General features: G+C 36.6%; 1 protein-coding gene across 3 annotated transcripts in view; it reads left to right on the forward strand.

The window, feature by feature from the left end:
- The window catches only part of LRP1B (LDL receptor related protein 1B), a 760,762-nt gene that overhangs the window by 710,265 nt on the left and 37,632 nt on the right, over positions 1-12,865 (forward strand). For all 3 annotated transcript variants that reach the window (XM_075430359.1, XM_075430360.1, XM_075430361.1), the window contains 4 exons: positions 162-278; positions 2,896-3,069; positions 3,582-3,707; positions 11,932-12,096. In XM_075430359.1, coding sequence (XP_075286474.1) covers positions 162-278; positions 2,896-3,069; positions 3,582-3,707; positions 11,932-12,096 — 582 coding nt within the window. The remainder of the gene's footprint in view (positions 1-161; positions 279-2,895; positions 3,070-3,581; positions 3,708-11,931; positions 12,097-12,865) is intronic.

Below are 12,865 nucleotides of genomic sequence, written 5' to 3' on the forward strand. Positions count from 1 at the left end.
GGAAAGTTTAAGCAGGAGGTGTTGTATTTTATTCTCCTTGGTTTGCAGTCATTTTTTTTTCATTGTCACCATATTTTGTGTTCACAAGTATCGGAATGGTTACATAAAAATATTTTTTTTCCAGGTTTTATATACGTGTTTGAACTTTATTTTCTTCGTAGGTCTTGTAGTTGATCAGTTCAGTCAACGTTTGTTCTGGGCTGATTTTGAATTATCTGTTATCGGCAGCGTTCTTTTTGATGGTTCCGATTCAGTTGTGTCTGTGAGCGCTAAACAAGGTATGAAGAGCTTTTATAGAACATGTTTTCTGTTGTGTTTTATTTGGCTGAAGTTTCACTATTCAGGGAAACTATGTAAGCAAAAAGCCGTGATTATTAAGTAATAATCATGGCTTTTGTTAGAGAATACTTCAGATGTTATCAAAACAAATAGGTATTTAAGCTTTAAGACAATCTGATGAAGTCACATTAGGGGAACAAAGATTCAATGATACGTGCAAATCTCCAAGATTGTTATCTAATCATTAGCTTAGGTGTTATCAAGTAATGTAGTGGTTAATATTTATGCTTGGCCTCGCTTGGACTTACACAGCAACAAGAGGACCTTGACTAGTTAGAAATTAGAGCTGTCTGCATAGCACAGGAACCGTATAGTTTATAGAACAGTTGACTTTGATCAGTTCTGGGCAAAATGATGGATTTGGCTTTCAGGTCAGTTAAGTAATCACGGAATTCTACTAACAGAATGTGATTTAGGAAAGTTCCTTTCGTAGGAAAAGAGATTCTGGTTAAACAAGCTTTGTTTTTATATGTTTGCATGTTGGCTTTTTAACAATTTGAGAATATATGTAACAATTTATGAAATTTGAATAGAAAAGAGAGGAAACATTAAAATTTTAAACATTTGAAAGCAGGCTTAGTGGGGTAATTGCTTAGTGGGCAGTTTGTAGTGGATTTTCATCAGGATGATATTACACCTAGTGTTGCTGAGTGTTGTAACCAGTGATGTGGAATTCACCCAGGCATTCTGGAAGATACTAGGAAAAATCTTCCATAATCCAAATTGAGCAGGACCAGATTTACATCATCTTATTCTGGTTTAATAGTATTTAATTTCACAACTTGGATCAGTATACACTGAAGTAGTCACCTCAAGAAGGATCACCTTGTCGAGTATAGGGATCTGACTACCACCTCCTGTAATACTGAACCATACCACACAGGTGCCTGATGAGGTTTTAGAAGACAGTAACTCCTAATAACTTTGCTTGCACCTCCTTTGGTTACAGTATTTCATAGAATCATTAAGGTTGGAAAAGACCTGTAAGATCATCAAGTCCAACCGTCAACCCGTCACCACCATGCCTACTAAACCATGTCCTGAAGTGCCATATCTACATGCTTTTTGAACACCTCCAGGGACAGTGACCCCACCACTTCCCTAGGCAGCCTGTTCCAATGCCTGACCACTCTCTCAGTAAAGAAATTTTTCCTAATATCCAATCTAAACCTCCCCTGATGCAACTCGAGGCCACCATTTCACGGTGGCTAGGCTCTAATCTGTCACGAAATACATACTTAGTGCTTGTGCTCAGTGCTTGTGGCTGGTACAAAGAGTGATGGAGTAGCCTAGATTGTGTTTAATATGTCACAATAGACATTGGTATTTTAAAAATAAATGTGAAGTTATGCTTCAGGGGAATACCCTTGAATAATAAAAGACATGACAGTGTTGCAGTATAGCAGGTATGTCTGTTGAGGAATTTCAAACTATTTTATAGCATGGAAAGGCTATAAAACCCTGTGCCAAATGCAGCAAATTTGGGGTTTATAAAGAAGGAAGTGGAATGTAGAGACTTTTTTGATTCCATACGTAGCATTTAATACTGAAACACAAGATCAGTAAAGCAGTGTCACTTTTTGTCTCCTGTGGACATTTGTAGTAACTATGGAAAAATTAGAGAAATAGGACCAAAGTAAAATTGGGGGAGTTTAGAAATTTTTTTGCAAAGAGACTAAAAACTTCAATCCTTTTAATTAAACAAAAATAAAATAATTCATTAGAATTCTTAAATGTATTTCTGGAAATAAAATACTGAGTACCAAGTATTGACAGAGCGGAAAAACAGTAGGAACAAATAAAGGCTGAGGACTGAAACTGAGTAATTACAAGTGAAATACAAAACCATTTTTACAGTAATGGGAATAATAGTAGGAACAAGGTATCACGAGGAATGATAAGCTCTGTTTCTTCATGGCTTCAAATGAAGAAGAGATGCATCTCTGTCAAAGGAGTTTTAGTCAGAAGCTATTGCCTGGTTACATGGGAAAGTGTGCAGCTGGGAAATCCAGCTATGTGATCTAATTGGCACTCATAGCTCTTAAAAATGAGGACTTGGTAGAGGCTTAGCATTTTATTTTGCATTAATTTACTATAATTATTAATTAAAAGAAGTGTAGTGTGAGAACTAGGATTTCAAACATGTTAAGGAGCTGAAGAAATGTTTTGTCAGAGTAGGTTTCTTTTATGTACACCAAAATAATCTTTTTCTTTCTTGTCACGTACTTCTAGTTAAAGTGTTGCAGCTAAGTATGTTCTAATTAACTAGTTGTTACTGTGGGATTTCCCTACTTTGCAGTATTCAACCAGTTTCTGAGGCTGAATTGTGTGGAAAGCTGATACGGAGCTTGAGATTTTAGTTGCTTGTAGTGTGGGAAGAGTTCCTTTTTAAAAGATTGCTTTTTAAAAGGCAGTCTTTGTGAGTACGAAACAAGCTGTCTGAATGACAATGTCTTTTAGCTGGTAATTGCAATAATGCAACTGAAGTTATTAATAAAATTGTTTATTATTTGAATATGAATAGATATTTGTATTTATTATTCATTTTTATTCAAGGTTTACTGCATCCACATAGAATTGACATTTTTGAGGATTACATATATGGAGCAGGTCCTAAAAATGGTGCATTCAGAGTACACAAATTTGGCAGGAGCCTTGTAGAATACCTAAGTGTGGATGCTGATAAAGCAAAGAGTGCCTTGATTTTTCACCGCTACAAACAAATGGACTGTGAGTAAGCATAATTACTTTAAACTCAATATTGAGCAGTTCACCTTGGAGTGGGGGGGGAAACATAACTAAGTTGTACAAATATAAACCAGAGCCTGATTGTACGACTGAAAATAGATTTAGTCATATCTCTTTATAAAAGATTAATTTAGATTTTTTGATGCATTTTCTCTCCTTTGAAAAGACACTGGACAAAAACTTGTCTTGTGTACCCACATTGTAAATGAGGCATAAAAAAATTAGAAGGAAGCTGGAAACAAATACCTCTAGCCTCAACCATATAAGTTTTTTTACCAATACATTTTTTGTTACTGGACTCCATTCTATCCTGGTGTGAGTCTTGCACTGCCATTTAAGTGAGTGTGTTCACTGCATTCATGCTGGTGATATCCTGGAAACTGGAAGCGTATCAAAATTTTTATATTTGATTATTTATTTTTTCCTAGCTCCATAACACAGTGTAATTCTAAATATATATATATATGTATTTAATATTGTCTCTTCTTAAACAGTGCCTAATCCATGCTTGGACCTGACATGTGAATTCATTTGTTTACTCAACCCTTCTGGTGCAACATGTGCTTGTCCAGAGGGAAAATCGTTGGTGAATGGAACATGTATTGATCAGAGCCTCTTAGGTAGGTATTGAAAACTGCGTGGGAAACAGTAAATAAACAACTGGTCAGGTTTTGTCATTGCAAAAGACTAGGGTGTGCAGGAGTCAAGAGTTTTGTGATGTTGTTCAACATACAAATTACTTATCTGAAATTGAATCTAAATATGAAGAAGCAAAATTGCTGAATTCAAAAAACCTGTTTATATTCATCAAAATGAAAAATGAGCTTTCAGGCTGAACAGATACAAGACTATATTTAAATGTGAATGTGTATATATATCTACCAAAAGAAGTTTTAAAAGCTCTGAAGTGGTTTGCACTCCTAATTAAACATTAACCATCCAAGAGAAAAAAATAACATTAAAGACCGTCAAGGAACACCTCTGCTTAGACTACAGCAATAGTCAAAAGGCAGTACAGGCAGCAGAGCAAATAATAATGGCTTTGAAGTAACAGACAAAAAAGAAGAAAACCACAGAAATATTTTTATCTAAAATTGTATCTTTTGGTAACATCTAATACTAACTAATATCAAGACACAGGAAACCAGACTTCAGGGTAAAAGAGCTACAAAGTTCTTGCTGTGTTTTAGGGGGGGAAAACATAAGTTGTCTTTTCCATGGAAGATGACTATTACGTACTCCAAAACTATTCCCACTGTGAGGCTGAACCGAAGGTGGTCAGACAGCTGGAATGAAATTTTAGCCAGCTTGAATTCTAAAAGGTTCCAGGTATCATAGAATAGGATTTCTTATGTGTATGAGAAGTCAAAGTATATTAGGATGTGTTCCTAATGTTTAACTTCAGGCTCAGAAGTGAAAGCAATACATATTTTGGTGAGATTCTCAGTACTTAAAATGCTCAATTTAGCAATTAAATTAATTTACCTGAAATGTCATCATTCTGCGGAGAAAATCACACCCATTTATACTGTGTAGTCTTTAAATACTGAATTAATACAGCTGTGTTTTAGTGTTTTATGATGTGGTATTAATAAATCTATCCTGTCTAGCAGCACTTCTTTTTCTGTATCTTGTATTTCTGTATCAAGAAATTAAAGAATAATTTAGGGAGTAAAACAATATTAGTAAACTTGTCCTAGATAACAAATCCATTCGTGGTTTTTGCTTGTGTGGGAATACATTACATGCAATGCATTTACAGTACTAACTTTTATATGTACTACACCTTGCTCTAGCAAAAATACAGTAAATGAAAGCTTTATTTATTGTATCCCCTTGGCTGAATACCCACCCATGTGTATTTATATAATAGTTATACAACTCTGAAGTAGTTTACAGCTCCTTTATAACAATTTCCACTGTTCGGGGATAAGTGATGTCACTGAAGTAGATGTAACAGAAACCATTAGTATACTGTGTGAGGTTTCTGACTCTTGAGACACATCAATCTAAACACCCTTTGTCTTCAGAGAGCTTCCCCCCTCCCTGCCCCTCCGAGTGTCAGCTTGTGTTCGTCTGAGACGGGTGCTGGTCTGCCCGGCTACCCCTGACTTGTTGTCGGGAGCCAGAAATGCAGCGATAACGTGACAAGATTTTCTGCTGATACGGTACCAGCTAAAATTATTGCAAATGACCCATAGTTACGACTTAGGTGTTGAAGAATGGACAAATGAAAGCATACTGTGTTTCACTGGTGACTGGTAGCAATTTGAACCCGCAGTTCAGTAGTGCTACAGTTTTACTGGTGGGGCAGAGGATTGTGCTGTGGTGGAGTTTTCAGGAAGGGGTGTTTTTATTAGAGGAAGATCTGGAGAAGCTTTTAGATTGTTTCACTGCTGGTTGTAATTTTTTATGGATAGACAGAAAATGGCTAGAGAAGCATTTTTTAATATATTGATAATTGTCAGTATCTTCCCACAACTGCTCTATCTGTTGTGTCTTTTGAAAGGGCTGCTAAAGAAGTGTTTCTTAGTATTCTGATTATAATTATATTTCAAGCATAAGCTTGTTTGTACATTTTTTCATGTATGCAATTTTTGTAGTAGTACATTGAAGGTTTTATAGCCTCACGGATTATAAATTGTGAATTGCAACAAGCCTCAGTATCATGGCACACTAACAAGTGTGTGGGTTTGCACTTGTTTGACTTTTTAAAAAAAGTATGAAGGGGATGTTAAATGTTTGTCTCGTGCTGACACTCCACTTAGTTTTCCGAGGATCAACAGAGATTCCTGGAAAGATCAGAGTCGACCTCAAGATAGGCATGTGAATTAATACATATTTATAGTTAATAGCTGGCTGACAACTCACTTGCCATTAGTAGGTCGCTAATAGCCTGCAAACAAAAGACAAGTCAAGTTCTAAAACAGGTTCTTTTCCTTTAGGAAGTTGTACAGCATGGAATAAAAACATTAGGAGCTGTAGTCTTCCTTTTCTTTTCTGATAAAGAGCTACAAAATGTATATGAAATATTCCAAACTGTATACATTCAACTTGTTAAATCTAGCATTAGATTGTCTTCATTGTCTCAGAGCATTTTTGGCATGGTTATAGATGTCAGTAAACCCCAAACAGCAATTCCTGCCTTACATGGCTGTCAAACCCTGTGTGTTGTAGAAGAGTGACCTATATTAATCCAAAGTTCTGCAATAAAATCTTGATCCAAAGTCAGTTGAAATATTCCTGTGGTTTGTCCCTCAAAGAATGAAATCCAGAAGATTTTAATTTGAGATATGAGTATCCACAAAACACTTTTTAACTGATGTATTCATTCGGTTTTGTTACTGGTTAGATCACAATGCAGTAGTTGTACAGTACATAGGTTACAATTGTTTACATACATTATATTTTAGGTGTTAAAAAATACACTACCACCTATTTACAGGTCTGAAAACTCAACTTTTTAAGTCTGTTTTAGTGGACGTTGTTCATGTAGCAATAGAATTGAGGTGTGCTGGTTGTTTTGTTCTTGTACAGTATCAATTTCAAGTCATGTAAGAAGTCTTTTAGTTCCACAAAATAGTAGTAATTGTGGATATCAAGAACTAAAGTGACTAAACTGTACTTTTAAAATAATATATAATTTAAGTTACAACAGTAAACAGTAATATATTGAACATTCATAATATCTTTTAGTGTCTTTAAGTGTTTTGGGTCTTTTGAAATGTGGTAAGGAATCTAGTGGTACGTTTCCATGACTTGACAGAGTCATAATGGGACAGCCGTCTCCAGTTCCCATCCATCTTGAATAGTTCCCTCAGGAGAGTCTGTGTTTGAAGATTCTGTTTTGACAATGCCTGCATCCCTATCCTTGTGAAAAATTCCTTCCAACAAAGAATGATCATTTTCAATATTATTGTGCCGTTCTTCATTTTGGTAGTTTTTGGCATGACTGTTGAAAATATGCCTTGCGCGCTTTGTACAATTTCTTATTGGTCAGTCTACCTTAAGGTTGGTGGCTGGGAGGTAATCTCAGTCTTGCTCTGTTTCTTGTGACTAGATCCCAAAAATTGACTCAAGTTCTGGTTCATTGTATTGTTGTGGGGTTTTTTTGTTTTGGCTTGGATTTTTTTAACAAAAGAAAATTGAGGTAAGTCTTGAAATTCTGCGTAATATTGCTACTGGCTTGATCCATTGAATCGATTTTTCTTCATAAGTCTTACGTGAGGAATTCTAAATATTGAATCCTCTGTGGCTTTCTGTAAAACTGAATCCAGATTGCTTCAGACAGCTGTTTCACCAGCGTCTCATACAACTGATGAGAGACAGCTTTTGGGTTTGATTTGGAGTTTTCAAGCCAGAGTTATTACAACATGTGTGTTGTATCATTCAGAATGTTTTTATAACAAAATGAAAGTGAGTTCCTGTGTGTTCTGAGATAACCTTCCATCTCATTTCTCCCTAGGTGATTATGATTGACAGAGCACAGTTCTTTTGTAGTTTATTTGTTGACTAGAGCAGGCCTGACTTTTTCAGTTGAGAAGCTAACCTTTAGTTTTCAAATGGGTAGAATACCACTGCATTTTCCTAAAAGAGACCACAGGATTTGTATCCATTAAGTTTATTGTGTATAATCATCTGTAGCACAATGAAGCTAAAAACATACTGAGGGGATGAAAATGCAGAGACTTGCACTGGAGATAGACGGTGTCTACCACAGCTGAATGAGCGAGAGCAACGGACACTTCCAGCAGCTCGGTATTCTGAAGCTGCATGTTTATCGCTTTAATTTTAAGAAGGGAATATTTGTGCTGTCTTGGCTGGATAAAAAGCCTGAGAAAAATTTATAAAGACTCACATCTGACGTTGCTTCTGAACAGAGTGGAAACGTTGAATTTATCATGGTGTTTCCCTCAGCATGTTTCTGTGGGGACTTGCCCACTGCGCACACAGATTGCAGGCAGGCCAAGTGCTCTGGCTGGGGATGAAGAGGTTAATCACTATACGCTTTCTTTCTCACTCATGAAGTCTGCTTCAGGGAGCTGTGCTAAAGCTATGGCAGTTCAGTCCATGCTATCGTCTTGATTTCTGTCCTGCTTTTAGTCTTCTTAGATATCAAATAGAACCGGTGATAAATACAGAAGGCTATTCCTGGTATGAAAAAAATAATTTGTTTACAGCCATATCTTCTGTATTTACGAAGGGGTTACCGTTGGGACTGATGTTTCCCAGGACAGAAGAAAATAGGTTACATTACAGCAGATCTTGGTTAGTTTTTCCTCCTGTGCATCCTTTTCTTAGCCCTTCTTTTCCATTTAAAATTGTAAACCGAACAGATCTTTAAAAGAAAAAAAAATGTGAAGGGAAAACAGAGGAGGGTCTGTTTTACAGTATTCAGATGAAATTTGGGGCTTACAACTTGTTCTGATAAATTTCAGCATATGGAAAACTGGCAGACAGCAAGACCCTCATCTGGAGAGACGGGAAGATTTATACAACCTGACCGTAGTATTAGAACTCCGTACTCTGTCTTTGATAGGTGCGTTCAGCTCAGAAAAGGATGAGCTACACTCTTGTCTGAAGGCTAGGCAAGAATAAATAACTTTCTGTCCCATGATATTAGTGTTTTCCACTGTGGGGAGGTAAACTGTTCTTGTCCCAAAGAATGAAGTTCATTAACCTTGTGCTCCATAGCCTCGCCTCTCCATTGAACTGCCTAGTCCTGAAATCAGTGGGTATTTCAAAGGGGAAAAAACAGCGAAAAGGAAGATGCATTTTTCTCAAGAAAGAAAGGTTTGTTATAGAAATGCCAAAAATAAGATGTGTGTCTGTGTGATTGGGGGAGGGGGATGGAATATCAAAAAATTGAACAAGTCAAGGAAAAAATGCCAGTAGAGTTCACAAAGCTTTGCTTTGCTGCTTTATCAGTGTTTCTTCCCTGTAAGATTTTTCTTCTACTTTCAGATAAAGGAAAGAGTCAAAGATGGAGCAAATAGGCCGTCACTCCATTAATGTTGTGTCAAACAGTCATACCGGGAAGAAAAACATAAGAAAAACTGCAAATCAAAGTTATTTGATTCTATATTAAAGATATATTAAGATTGAAGTAGGCAAGTCAAGGCAAGAGAAGCTTAAATAACCAGGCTAGGAGAGAATATATAAAATTACATGACCCGTAACCGCTTTATTTACTTCTGTCATTGCAGAAGCAAAAAGAGCAGCTGAAAGGTCTTTGAGTCCGAGTTCCAGCAAGCTCAGAGCAGTATTGAATTGACTCCAGATAGATACTTTTCTGATTTTTTTTTTTTTTTAATTTTGTTCCAGTAGTAGGTACTTACTAGAGCTGTTCCCAGCTCTTATTTCAGAGGTATTTGTTCAGTAATTTAAATTAAAAGTATTCAGCTTTTTGTAACATTTCTGCTGTGTCTCTCTCCTGTATTATTTGTCTTCCTGTCTTCTCCTATGGGAATGTTCTGCTCCTGTCTCCCACACAAAGGCGTCTGATCCCCTTTTGTACTCGGTTGATGTGAATCAGCAGGAGTAATTTGGTTCTTGTATTTACCTTCAGACAACAAAGCAGGAGCATTAAAACCACTATATTGTTAAAGTTGTAGACTTTAAAACTGGCTTACCCATTACATCTTTCAATCCTATTTCTTAGCTTATTTAAAAGCCAAAATTGTAGTAAATTTTCTGTTTCATAGACAACAAATTCAGTAGTGAGTTTTAATAATCCCATGATGATGCAAAATATTACAAATTTAATGTTTTTTCAGGAACCTTTGGAGCTGACTATTGCTTAAAGTTATAACATACATTGCATTTTAGAAGTATAAGACATAAGCGTCCCAATCTTTGAAAGCCAAGTGGCTTAGAAAATCATTACTGTGGGTGATTTTTGGCTCAGTACATTTTCCTGAAAATCTGAAGGCATGTATTTCTGGGTGTGGTTAGGGTCACTTTCAGGTTTGTAGTTCATGTTTTGTAGTTCTAAATATGTCTTTTGATACTCTGTTTTTCTTTCAAATTCATAGTCTGTCTTAATTTCCATATATTTTCAAATTTGGTATCTTAATTCTGCAGAACTGCTCTAGAAGATAAATATAACATGTTATTAATGTGCTATCAGCAAGGTTCATAAAAATGAGTACTTGTCTGTACTTCAATGTTATTTATTCCATTTTTACCAAGCTTTGCTCTATAAACTCATGACTAATGATAAGTAAAATAGATAAGATAAGCAAAACAAAAATAGACCTTCTCTCCAATAAGATATGCTACATTATCCATTTAAACAACTTCTGTAATGAGTAACTGAAGAACGGTTCATGGAACATCAAAGGATTTAATGAACCACCCAAATAAATAAAACACTGAGGCATCCTCAAACTCCCAAATACAAAGTAGCTTTGTTACAACAGATGTATGTATCCAGGGTGAATACCAAGAAATTAAGCGCATGTGGTATTTCATATTTTTATTGTAAAACACCTGAAATAATGATGTGCTAGTCAGTCCTCCACAATAACTTTTAGATTTGTTGTCTGGTTTCAGCTTGAGAGAGGTGCAATTGCCTGAAAGATGATCGGTTCCCAGAAGTTTTGTTTAAATAGGTTTGATCCCAGGTTACATGTCCGCGCCATCTCAGCCCTGGCCGTGATCGGAGACAGCCCGACCCAGACGAGGAGGGATGTGCGTGGGCAGGGAAGGGAGATTTGGGTGCATCCAAAGAAAAGGCTGCTGCATAAGCACAGTTCTCTTACTGGGTTACTGGTCTCTGCAGAGTCTGTGCTGGAGAGAACCGTTCAGCTAGAGGATACCTGACGTTCCTAAAGTCTGCACTTACAACGCAATGGGTTTCTTTAAACATCCAAAAAATGGAGTTGGTGTGCCGGTGTCAGTCAGTGTTGGATGTCAGCAAGTATAGGACAAATGGGAACCTTGACTCTTTTTCATTAGTTATTTAACGAAAACAGATTAATTCAGCAAAACATCTACAGCCGGTGGATATATCGCTGAAGAGTTCTTAGTGTTTGTGGTATCCCTCTTGTTAAAAGCTGTCTAGGTTCAAGTGCTGGATTAATTAGGCAGCAGTCTGGCTTCACAGGATTTGTTTTGCTATGTGAGAAACGAAAGGTCTTATTGCTGAAAGCATGGTTTGGGCTGGAAAGGTGCCTGTCTATTTCTTTGGGATTACAATTATTTGGATGTTTGAGTATTGTATGCATGCTAGTCTGTAATTAATTTCTCGTTGCTGTCATTGAATGATTTTATATCTTCTTCACTGAAATGAACAGAGATTTAGTTTTCAAAGTGTTTCCAAGACAGGCACAACTCTAATTGCAAAGCAGCTTTATAGAAAGATTGAATCTGGCCTAATCAGAATTTGTGTCACCTCGTACCTCACCGCTAAGACGGTGGCACTCCTGCCCTGAGCACTCGGTGAATGCAGAGCAGCGAGCAGTATCCCAGTGATTTTACGGACTGAGCAGAGAAGAGTAAGAATAAATCAGAAAATATAGTTTCGGAACAACAAGTTAGTATTCAAATAACAATTTTTGAGGAGGATTTAAAGGCCGAGTAATTTCCTTTTAAATATTTTTGATAGGGTTTAGTTAGGGGTGTTAGTTAATAGACAGTGGAAGAGAGATCCAAAAAATCAAATAGAAGAAGGCTGAGGTGTAAACAGAAGCTATAGTTTGCTTTCTCCAACTTGAAAAGTGATTTTTCTTTTTCCCCAGTGATAGGGATCTGTAATTCTATTTAAGTTGCAAACAGGTTCTGTTTTTCCAGTTACATGAAATGGAGTTGCTGAAAACAATTCTGTGTGCGCTCTTGCTGCAGATGATACCTGTAAATTAACCTGTGAAAACGGAGGAAAGTGCATTATAAACGAGAAGGGGGACCCTCGATGTCACTGCTGGCCAAGTTACTCCGGTGAAAGGTGTGAAACTAATCATTGCTACAACTACTGCCAGAATGGAGGAACCTGTGGAGCCTCTCTCCTCGGTAAATATTTCTGAGCAGTTGTATCTTACTGTTATACCTGCCTTGATTCTAATGTTTGAATTTATTCCTTGCTTGTGATATCTTTTTCTCTTTGTAACTTAATTTCTTTGTCCATAGTTAAACTATGTGCAATATAGCAGTGTATACCATACATACACTTTATTATCAACAGTGCTTTTCATTCACCTGTCTTGGTGGTTAAGTAGAGTTAAGCTGCATCCCACAAAAGGGAGCATGTAAGTATTCAGTAGAAAGGCACACATGTCACAGTGTAGAAATGGAAATGTAAAGCGTAAAGTCCAGTCAAACTATACCTAGAACAACCCCAGACGTCTTGCTCTCTCCTTATCTCAGTTCTTCCTCTTAATTTTTGGATGCATGCAGAGAGATACTTCCTTAAGTTAGAGTTGTGTGACCTCAACCTTTTAACTTTATCTTACTCGCATTCACAAAGAAGGCATTTTATTCATCTAACTCTCAGGAAGATTTGGTTGATTAGAATTAGATCCCTTGTTTTCCTGAAGGAATTTTAAATCACATCTCTTACCTTCAGAGAGATGATCCTAACGGTCAAAATGCAGATATTTGGCAGTTGATCTTTGTCCCTAACATGTAAGCTGTTGCAGCTTGTGTAATGCAATTAGTGTTTGGGCTAGACAGGGAAAGCATGATAGGAAGTAGTCTAAAATTTAGTAATTATGTGAGAAAGGAGAAGACGAATTCTGTGTCCTGCTCCAAGGAATATTTAAATATTTTATTCAAAGTAGAA

This window comes from Opisthocomus hoazin, chromosome 9 (genome assembly GCF_030867145.1).
Source record: "Opisthocomus hoazin isolate bOpiHoa1 chromosome 9, bOpiHoa1.hap1, whole genome shotgun sequence".
Lineage (NCBI taxonomy): Eukaryota > Metazoa > Chordata > Aves > Opisthocomiformes > Opisthocomidae > Opisthocomus > Opisthocomus hoazin.